We start from the raw sequence: 10,940 nt of genomic DNA on the forward strand, positions 1-10,940 counted from the left end.
CATTTTGACTAGTAGTTAGGGAAAGGAGGAGAGGCTAACATGTTGACAGCTGGCTCTAGCAGACTCTCTTCCTAATTCCAAAGGAAACAAGACTTGACTTTGGATGGAGACCAGTTCTCCATGGCATGTCTTGGGTTTCTTGGAGTGACATCCTGCATGCAGGGGCTGCTAATCAATGTATGGTGACCAAAGAACAGAGGTGATGGTGGGTGAGAGGGGAGACAGCACACAAACAGGATACAAAAAAGAAATCAAAGAAAGGGCACCTGAAATTACTACTTGAGAAAATAAAATGATGTTTATGTAGAGAATAATACAATTTCTATTCACACATCCCACCTGTGACATTAATCAGAGCCTTCACCTATGACCATATCTTTTCCACCCTTAGTAGTTGACTGACTTTTTACTTTGAAGTAGAAGAAAAAGAAAAAACCAGATCTGCCCTAAAAGGAAAGAGGAAGTGAGCGCTATGGCATCTCTGCGACAGCCCTTGCTGTTCTTTCCGGCCCCAGCGCATTCTGAATTTCCACCTGCCCGCCCCCTCGCTTTATAATGCAGAACACATGAAGTCACAGCAGTTCAGTCTACTTTCTGCCAGTGGATTAGTAGGAGCAGAGTGGCATGCTGTCTCTTCCATTTCCCACCGTTCACTGGAGGTAAAAGAACTCTGGCTGGAGACCCTCCAAGGGTAAGTACCATAAATTAACGTGACAAGAAAGTCAGCTGCCCAGCAGGGTCACTGGTCTTTCAGATCCTAGCCAACAGAAAACAGCCACACCGTAGAATAGTCAGCAAACAGTGTTATAAAGACTCTGAACACGGGAAGCTTTGTTTCCATGTGAAGCCTGCACTTGTGGGGTAGAGGAATTCTGTAAATGTTATCTTTGTTTTATGTCTACTGTAAGTCGCATCCTGGGAGTAGATGTTTTCCTTTTCGGGTTAGATGAGCAAATTCATGCAAAGCTCTTAATGCAGTGCCTGACACACAGTGAGCTCTCCAAAACAATGTTAGCTGTTATTGTACTTGTTATTCAGATTCTCTCTTGATGAGAATGTAATAAATGAATAACAAAGTTTGTCATGGTGATGATATCAGATTAATTAATTTAGAAGCATATTCATTCAGATGCTGTTCTTATAGCACAGGACATCTGGTAACATACAACTGTACTTTAAGTGAAAACTTTTCTACCTAATAGTTTCAAACTTTGTATTTTGGCCAAGCGGCACTGAAATTGGCCAACTTACCATGTGTGTCCCTCCTAACTTACGATTTCTCGTAGGCAGAGCCCAGGCCACGCGGGAGAGAAATTCATCGCTGGACAGTCAGCGAAAGTTCTGATGAAGTTGATAAGCAGCTGCAATTCTGTATGTGCCCCTCTTCTTTTTATTAATTAATATTTTCTAGAGTCAAGAGTTAAAGATGTTTACCTAATTTAATTTTTTTTCTCTTGTAGTCAAAAACACTAAATGCCAATGATATGGAGACATTAATTGAATGTCAATCAGAGGTAAGACAGCAATTTTTAAAAGTTTTTATCTGCACTGTGAGAAGATGGAAAACTTTGTTTTAATTGAATATTGTTTGGTTTATTTAATTATCAGAGTAGAAAATTAATGTCATAAATGCAGTAAATTAAACACAGTAATGAGGATCTCATATGATGACAGTCAAGACTTTAATATTGATTCTAGAAGCAATCAGTGGACTCTATTGACTCATTTTTAATATGAATAAAATGTCATATGTGTATTTTGTGGAGAAAAACTGGGTAGGTTTCTTCAGTCATTATTTTTAACTAAAATAAACATTATTTTTAGGGTGATATCAAGGACCATCCTCTGTTGGCATCATGTGAGAGTGAAGATAGTATCTGCCAGCTAACCGGTGAGTTTTGAAAACATATTGGTCTTTTGCATAACGGCTAACAACAAATGTTCTTGGTTTGCAAAACCACAGTACTTTACTAGGAATTTTTGTTTTATACATGTTCTTTTAAAGACCACAGAAAGTTAACACTTAAACAGCAGGCAGGCTTCAGCTCACCAGAGCATCAGAGTACTGGGAGAGAAAAATCCTCTGTGCTGCCAACCCTCAGCCCTCCGTTCTTAGTGGGGTTGCAGATCTCCTGGCCACTTACGTGTTGACAATTAAAGCATGCATACACATGAAAAATACACAATGCATTTTCTATTTCCTTCCTTCTCTAATAGAGAGTGACTCTAAGAGCCCATGAAGCAATTGTTGCTGGTCTCAAATTTCAAAGAACCCACCATTCACCCTTCATTTTTTTCATTATTCCTTTCATTATAACATAAGCCTGACCCAGCTCTCCTGAACTACAAGGACAAGCTATTTCTCCAGCCCATCTCTTCCACTTGCTAGTAGAAAATGTAGAGAAACATATGCCAATGCATTTAGAAAATATAGCTTTTATAATTAGAAAAAAAAAGAGGAGAGAGAGAAAAGGAAGAAAGAAGGAAACTTGTGAGAGGCGGTACCCATTGCACACACATCTTCAGCATTTTGCAAGGACAGACTATCTTGTTAATGTTTATTAATAATTCCAATTGCCAGGTCTAGGCTCAAGCCTTCCTGCAGCAATTTGAGGCGGCCCTGTCCTACAGCAGCCATCCCCAAACCCTACAGAAAGTGGCTATAGACAGGCTGAATGGAGCTCCCTCTACTGGTGGGTTGGTGCTAGTGTGGCTGCAGAGGTTTAAGTATCTTCAAAAGGATCTTGATTGAGCAAGTCACTTCTTAAAAGTTTCGTTTTCTGCACTAGTCCAAGGAGGAAATTAAAATATTTCACATCAAAAATGTCTACCACAGTTATGAAGGTCAATATGTCAACATGGTTGTTTATGACCTGCAGTTAGATTTTGCCAACTTTCTGTAGCAAACAGCTAGTGAAGGGTAAAAACAGGAAAGGTGGAGACTTTGAGGAACCTTGGCGTTGATGTTTAGGGGCTGGTTGCCCTGGTAACAATGTGGTTGTTTTCTAGATTAAGATTCATGCCCTTTGCTTTCTCAGTTTTTCAAAAGTGTTTCCCCCACATGGCGTACCATAGATGACCCTGTAGGGCTGAGGATAGCTGTTGTCTTACATGGATCTTTGTGTATTAATATTTTAACCTAATTTTTCTCTTTGCCTTGTTTTGTTGGCTGTAGAAATTAAGAAGAGAAAGAAGGTGCTGTCCTGGCCCTCTCTCATGAAAAGGCTTTCTCCTTTGTCAGATTTTTCTGGGGCTTCAGAGACAGAACTGAAAACATCACTGTTTGATCAGCCCTTGTCAATTATCTGTGGTGATGATGACACGCTCCCCAGACCCATTCAGGTAGGCACACATTTACTTGTAAACCCACTTCAGTTTTCTATCAGATGTAAAAAATCCCTGGGAAATCTGAATGTCATTCTCACGCTAAACTTGTTGGGGCCAATGTTTAGCTTATTTCCACTTTTAGAAATAGTGTTTTCACCTATAAGTGTAGTCAGGAGAATATCTGGCTGTTTACATTCTAGAAATTAGTTGTACTTGCAAATGAGCTCAGATTGAGTCGCTCTCTCCTTCTGACTTCATGGAGTTGAGAAAGCTGGGAAACGTATGGCTACTGAAAAACCAGGAGATAGAGATGGGGTATAACGTGTGTGATCAGAAATCTGATGTTTATATGGAATGATTCAAAAGGAGGGAGGCCTGAAATAATTTTAGAATGTTCAAAATTAGAGCTTTCACAATTTACCTCCTCTTAGAAAAATGGCATGGTTGAGGAAAACAGTTGATAGCAACCAGACTGAAATGAAAAACTGGCCTTAATAGTCTCTTGTGAAGACTAACTTAGTACCAAGGAGAATTAACTTTTATGGAGAGGATTTTTATGACAGGTAAAGATAGTTACTGTGCATATGCATTATTTAAATTTTCTCTCTCCTACCTAAACATAGATTTTTAGTATATTGGTAGCAAAGTGTGTCTTTAAACCAAGGGTAACCATTTCCTATTCCTATGCTCTTTCTGACAGGATATTCTCACAATTCTGTGCCTTAAAGGCCCTTCCACTGAAGGGATATTCAGGAAAGCAGCCAACGAGAAAGCTCGCAAAGAGCTCAAGGAGGAGCTCAACTCGGGAGGCATGGTAGACCTGGAAAGTCGCCCTGTGCACCTCCTGGCAGTGGTCTTCAAGGTGAGCTCACAGCACTGGTGCCCATGAACCTGCCAACGGGCTCTGATGCGTTAACTCTTAGGAAGTAAGAATTGGGCTCTTTTCCCACAGATGAAAGCAAAATGATCTTGGGGTCTAATTTTTTCAGTTAAGCCTTTTATTTATTTATATAAACATCTGTATTTCTATGGCCCCAGATTCCACCAGAAAGTGATGCATCACATTTCTCACCAGAATTTTGATGAGAAAGGCACTTGGGTTCTCCCATGGCCAAGTCCAAACCTCTGAATCTGGTTGCCCCTCGTATGATGACCTTACTGTGCCCATTGTTAGGAAGTGGCTGACAGACAACTTGAGAGAGAGAGAAAGAGAGAGAGAGAGAGAGAGAGAGAGAGAGTTTACCTCAGACAAATCAAATGCAGGAAGGAAGGGGAAGCAGCCTGTGTATGGCAGGATGAGTGTAGGTTCCCTGGGCAGAACAAAGAGGGTGAAGATAAAGACACCATTATAAACACAAATAGGCCAAACCGTACGTCTTTTTTCATTCTCCAGGACTTCCTCAGAAGTATCCCACTGAAGCTACTTTCATGTGACCTATTTGACGACTGGATGGGTGCCCTGGAGAAGCAGAATGAGGAGGACAGGATAGAGGCCCTGAAACAGTAAGTCGTCAGAGTCATTCCCAGAGTCCGAGCCCACGTGGACGCCATCTTTTTATTTGTTACGTCACTGTCAAAGTGTTTCATGGAAATTGTAATGTTTAGGGATCAGAGTGGAGTTGTTCATCTACTCCTAGAATGAAAATCAGGAGCTATCCTGGACATTTACAAGAAATGTTTTAGCCAAATAAAAGGAAGTACTTCTTCAAAAAGTAGAAAGTGAACTTCAATACAAATCACAAGAGATAGGGGAGTCTAAAAACATTAAGTCTTTCAAGAAGGTTTGAGACAAAACCATAGATGAAAGCTTCAAAACAGGCTACACAGCAAAGTGTAGGAATTTGGGGTATCCTTAACCTACGTAGATTGGTGTACGGCCACCCATTCTGCCCTAAAACATCCCTTAGAGTGTAGTGGAACAATCTGGAAGGGATTATTTTGTTTATAAAATTCCATAACAAAAATATTTCATATTCTTATAATTAACCAAAATGAACACTATACAAAAACAAATTCTAGTGACAGCAAAAATAATTACATATATAAATGAAAGTACGACCTGTTAGTGACTAGAGAATTTTAAATGCTTAACTTTAAAATAAAATGCCTAACTTTTGCCAAATCCTATGAAAGTCTATCTATCTATTATTATTGTCCCACATGGCTAAATATTTTCACTGAAATATTTATAGAATTGAAGACATTAGAGTATCTGTCTAAAAATGAAAATCAATTTCTACTCAAAGACATAAAGCTCTTTCATAACAATGACTTCTTATGAAAAATGAAAATGATCCCTATATTAGAGTCACCATTTCATTATTAAAAAAGTGAGGCTTTAGAAATCTAATTTATTATTTGTTAGTAACAAGGTTGCCATTTAAATGCTACCTTGATATTTATGAACATGCCCTTATAAATTGATTTATTCTGCATAAAGATTTCCCAGAATGGCATGAAAATGTGTCATCTTTGTTCGATGATCACAGTTCAGAAAAAGGCAAACAATTGTTTTCAAAAAGAACAGTCTTGCAGTGTCAGAAACAAAAAATCATTCTAGATGGCTAAAATATTAAACTATAGCGTTTATTGCAGGAGTTACTGCTTCATGATTTAAGATCTATATAAATGACAAAGGGTTGTGTTACTAGTGTCCTGCTTACAAAGGCCAGTTACTTCAGTCTTCAAGATCTCGTGGTTAACCAGTTTCGTTCTGTGTCAACTGCCACTGGAAGTGTCTGAATAAGTATTTCATAACATTACTTATGAAAATGCACCTTCCTCATTTTAAAGGAAGCCTGGGTTAGCCAAAAAGTTTCAGCTTGTTACACTCAAGCTAGAGAAAAAAATATATATATCTTCTGGAACTAACTTCCCTGAACTTTATTTCAGGGTTGCAGATAAGCTCCCGCGGCCCAACCGCCTCCTGCTGAGAAACCTGGTCTCGGTTCTCTACCTGATCAGCAAGAACTCCGAGGTCAACAAGATGGACGCCAGCAATCTAGCTATCTGCGTGGGACCCAACATGCTGACCCGAGAGAATGACCAAACCCTGTCATTCGAAGCCCAAAAAGACTTGAACAATAAGGTTAGTTCCAGTCTACGTCTGAAAAACTCCCAATTTATGACCTTACCATGTGTTTGCAAATCAAAGCAATGAAATGCCTGTGAATTTCTCTGATTCAAGATCACAGGGAAAATATGAAATGCAGAATGCGGTTGTCATACTGCCATCCTCTGAGATATGTGCATGCAATGAAACTGAATAAACCTAGGCCCGTGTCCTTTGTCATCCTACAAGGCAGAGCATAAGTGCTACCAACTTTTACATTACTGTCTCCCAGTATAGAAAAGTCCTTTCAGTTTTTTTTCCTTTTGTGCATCTCACTCTTGTCAGTCCAACTACCAATTTGAGAAACTGCTTACATAAATGAAAACTTTAGTCAAAGTAAAATAATTTTTTTAACTCTCAAATAAAAGATGCATGTCTCAAAAATAACTTTAATACAGATGACTGTTACCAAATTTCTATATGCTATTTTCAGACACATAAAGATCTTTTATGCTCATTTTGGTACCTCCCAAATAGTTGACCCCCGTTCTGTCCCCATTCTGTGCCCCTCCTTTGAAAAAAGAAAATGAAGGTATCTTTAAGCTGACAATCTGCTCATTTGTCCTCTCAGGTTAAGACATTGGTAGAATTCCTCATTGATAACTGCTTTGAAATATTCGGGGAGAACATTCCGGCACATTCCAGTATCACTTCTGAGGACTCCCTGGAACACACTGACAGTTCAGGTAAAGAACGTGCAGTCGATTAATTATGATTATCTCTGGTATTTGAAGCAGGAGTTACCTTAACATATCACCAAATGAAAGTAGACTCAGGTCTGTCGGGAAGTCATTAATCATGAATATCTCCTCAGACTGTGGACATACGTTCAGGTTGAGCCTGGAACTTTTCCCCTTCCTATTCTCAATCATGAAGAACTGCTAATGTTACTGAGTTAACTTTAGCTAGAGTGCTGCGGTAATAAACTTTTGCTTCCACGTAATGGAATACGGGTCCATTAAATAGAAATGAATCCAATGAAAGAGCCATCCACAGGATCAATTTTTAAATTTAAGATCAATAAATTTACAGTAAATGCTTCTCTCTCTCTCTCTCTCTCTCTCTCTCTCTCTCTCTCTCTCTCTCTCTCATTTCCTTTTCCGACTTCTCTTCTCCACTTCTAAATAGATTTAGATTTGGAAAGAAACAAAATTTTAATGTGGCAAATTTGTTTCATATCAAACCCCAAAGTAGCTTCACCAAATTAACTTAGTGCCACACTTGATCTAAGTGGGGTGATGATACTAAAATTTATTTCTAAAAGAAACTGAACAAAAAGCTCAACTGTCCCTTAATTTCCACAGACGTGTCAACCCTGCAGAACGACTCAGCCTATGACAGCAATGACCCTGATGGAGAGTCTAGCAGTGCCATCGGCTCTCCAAGCAGACTGCCCCAGGTGACCTCAGAGACGGCCGCTGGCCTGGGGCCCAGAGGCCCGCAGGACACTTGGGAGTTAAGCCAGGAGCCCACTGTCAGCACGGTAGCCAAGCTGAAAAGCTCCCTGAGCGACACGGACAGGAGGTACTCGGAACCCAACATGGCTTCCTCACAAGAGTGTCTCGAGAGTCGGAAAGCTAACCAAAAACTAACACGAAGTGAGGATGACTTCATCAGGGCCCAGCCAGGCTCTGGTTTTGAAAGTGAGGAAGCTGAGGACCCATTTCCTGAGGAGGTGTTTCCCACAGTTGAAGGCAAAAACCAGAGACCACAGGACCTAAAGGTGAAGAGCTGGACTCAGGGTTTGGTGTCACCATGGGGACTGGTGCCCAAAGCCTTCTCCAGTGGCTCCCTGGACGCTTCCTCTGACAGCTCCCCCGTGGCTTCTCCTTCCAGTCCCAAAAAGAATTTTTTCACCAGACATCAGTCTTTCACCAAGACTGACAAAAGTAAGCCCAACAGAGAAATAAAAAAACACTCCATGTCATTTTCCTTTGCCACTCACAAAAAAGTGCTGAGCAAAACCTCCAGCTTCACATCTGTGAAATCCAAAGGCTTTACCACAGACCAAGTAAGGAAAGATTTTAAAAAAGAAAGCCAGCTTGCTGGACGAATTGTGCAGGAAAACGTGTCTGAAATGCACGGCCACACAACTCTAGACTCTAGCTCAAGAGCCTATGCCCTCTCAGGTGCCCAGAGAAGCCCGGGAAGGCCGCCATCTTATGAAGAGGCCATTCGGTGCCAGGCCCCGGGCTTCCCTGCCTGCGGGAGCCAAACAGTTGGCAGCATGCGGGCCAGAATGGTCAGCCTAGACATGGAGCTGCCACATCTACCTTTTCACCACAACGGGGACTCAAGAAATATGTGTAGTCAAGGGCCACTTGACGGGCACAGACTCTTACCCAGGACTGAGAGTTGGAAGCAAAGCAGGACTGTCCATGCTTCTGTGGAAACAACAGAACAAGTGACTGTCCTCAGGAGACCCGAGCTGCACCGGCTAAGAACTGTGTCCGAGTCCGCACAAAAGAGTAAGTGCGACTACCTGGTGCGGCGATGTAGTCAGCCGATCCTTGAGGCTGACCAACTCCAATACGCCAAAGAATCCTACATTTAGGAAGGCAGGCCAGACGCCATGACACAGCGTGTGGCAACTCTGCAAAGCGAGACTGTATACAGAACTGCTTTTAGACTCATGTTTTCAAAAAGTCGAGAATAAGCTCCTTTAGAGTTGTGTAGAGCCTTCCTCAGAGAGGATGGCTACACAATGGCACTCAGGTTGTATCTGTGTGCACCTGAATCTGTGCAACATGTATAAATATACAAAGTGTATTCTAGACAAGGTGTTCAGTGCAAAGATCCTACATAAATATGTGTATATGTTTGTGAACTTGCAGTAAACGGCATTGCTGTTCTCTGCCTCCTGGGGCACTTTTCTACTGGTTAGTGTTTAAAAATAATTTTTTCTTTATGTTGCCTCAAATGTCATGCCCATTTTCGTATTTTCCACAAGCTCCATTTAGGGGCAAATGTTTAACTCTCTGTTAGGAGTTTACTCTACTGAGCTGCATTGGGATAACTAATGCTGATAAGACGAGAGAGACAGCCTGCAAGCAATAGACTTGAGTGTTTTGCGTTGTCAAGAGCTTTACAAACTCCAGTAAAAGAAAAGGCCATCGTTAAAATGTATGAAAAATACTTAAATATGTCCTTTTAATCATCTAGTTTTAAATTGGGATAGATTAGTGAAAATGCATTACATCAATATTAACTGATTTATAGCACTTTGAGTTTCTCTGTAGCTCAGAAATTTCTTCGCCAGTAGTGTGGAGGAAATTACTTTATATGCATTGAAGAGTACAAAACTTGAGTATATAAAACTTCAGTGTAATCTCACTACAATAAATTTCCTGCCTTATTTCAAAGTAAAAATGGTCATTCTTTATTGACATGTTGCTTCCTTTCCCTCTGTTCCTAGAAACCCATCAGGAAAATCATTCACACATTGGTTCATTCAACCACACTTATTGAATATATATTTATTATTCTAGACTAATAGGCAAAGCTGGGGATCTTGTGTTTAGAAAGAGACAATCTCCATTCTCCAGACATTTGTAAAACCATAAAACTATACCCACTTCAAGCCATTTTTTCAGCAAATGGTCACTCAGAGGCCAGACAATATAGAATGCAAAACAAGTAATATAGCAAATACAGTATTTCTCCTTTTCAGTGAACTAAGCTTTCAGCACTTTTTAAAAACTTTATTTTTAACATGCTCAGTTTGCTTGATATTTAGCAAACATAATGGTAAAATGTTTGTCATGTATTAGAACTTTAATGTTCAATGGTTAAGATATTTATCCAGGGTCTTGGAGATACTGGACTTCTGTTTTCCTTATTTTATGAACTTCTCTCATAAAACACTGTGCATGTTTTTGATTTGTTAAAGACATATTTTTGGGTTGACTAGCTACCAGATGGTGAAAACCTATTCTCTTCAGAGGTGATTTATTAATAATATGACACAAAGTTAAAAATGCTGTAACTCAGATTGCCCAAGACAACATGTTCAAACACAATAATATCACTAAAAATACTTTAGTAAGCACCACCAATAATGTATACATTTCAAGGAGCAGACACTGTCCCTCTGACTGCTGTTAACTTAAGAAAAGCAATCCTTTTCCGGAGTATCATTTTTAGCATCTACCACGTGGCCAGCACTGTGCTAAGTATTTCAGGACTGCAAAATATAACTCTCCATCATGTTTTTAGCAATTTATTTTATTGAGAATCAGTGAATTCTCATCAATAGATGACTAAGACTGTATACTAGGAAGTCTCCAATCTATCCCACTTCACCATGGAGCTGACCTCCACATGACCCAACTCAGACCGTGAAAACCCTACCCCAAATTTCCTTATTTGAAAAAAGTGGGAGTAGATTGGAAGTCTTCTACCAATTACATGTAAGTAGTACAGTTTGCTGACAAACGTTTATGAACTTGTTGCAGTCAAGGAAATGTCATTATTGTTACAATCTTTGAACAGGGGAGAAAAA

The 10,940-nt window shown here is 40.0% G+C and overlaps 1 protein-coding gene across 1 annotated transcript; it reads left to right on the plus strand.

The window, feature by feature from the left end:
• The first annotated feature begins 541 nt into the window (after positions 1–541).
• On the plus strand, positions 542–9,808 carry TAGAP (T cell activation RhoGTPase activating protein). The gene is made up of 10 exons (XM_019749545.3): positions 542–691; positions 1,287–1,371; positions 1,461–1,514; positions 1,825–1,891; positions 3,176–3,342; positions 4,028–4,189; positions 4,721–4,830; positions 6,220–6,415; positions 7,011–7,125; positions 7,744–9,808. The coding sequence occupies exons 1-10, from the start codon at positions 567–569 to the stop codon at positions 8,991–8,993; spliced, it is 2,331 nt and encodes a 776-aa protein (XP_019605104.3). The 5' UTR covers positions 542–566; the 3' UTR covers positions 8,994–9,808.
• The last annotated feature ends 1,132 nt before the right edge of the window (positions 9,809–10,940 follow it).

The sequence above is a fragment of the Rhinolophus sinicus genome, chromosome 2, assembly GCF_057876585.1.
Source record: "Rhinolophus sinicus isolate RSI-liver-muscle chromosome 2, RSI-T2T, whole genome shotgun sequence".
In the NCBI taxonomy this organism is placed as follows: Eukaryota; Metazoa; Chordata; class Mammalia; order Chiroptera; family Rhinolophidae; genus Rhinolophus; species Rhinolophus sinicus.

What these genes read in the sequence shown, in the direction of transcription:
- TAGAP (XM_019749545.3), top strand. Translation starts at nt 567, where the DNA reads ATGAAGTCACAGCAGTTCAGTCTACTTTCTGCCAGTGGATTAGTAGGA. An exon ending in TCCTGGCAGTGGTCTTCAAG is followed by an intron (nt 4,190 to 4,720) that starts GTGAGCTCACAG and finishes TTCATTCTCCAG; the next exon opens with GACTTCCTCAGAAGTATCCC. An exon ending in AAAAAGACTTGAACAATAAG is followed by an intron (nt 6,416 to 7,010) that starts GTTAGTTCCAGT and finishes TTGTCCTCTCAG; the next exon opens with GTTAAGACATTGGTAGAATT.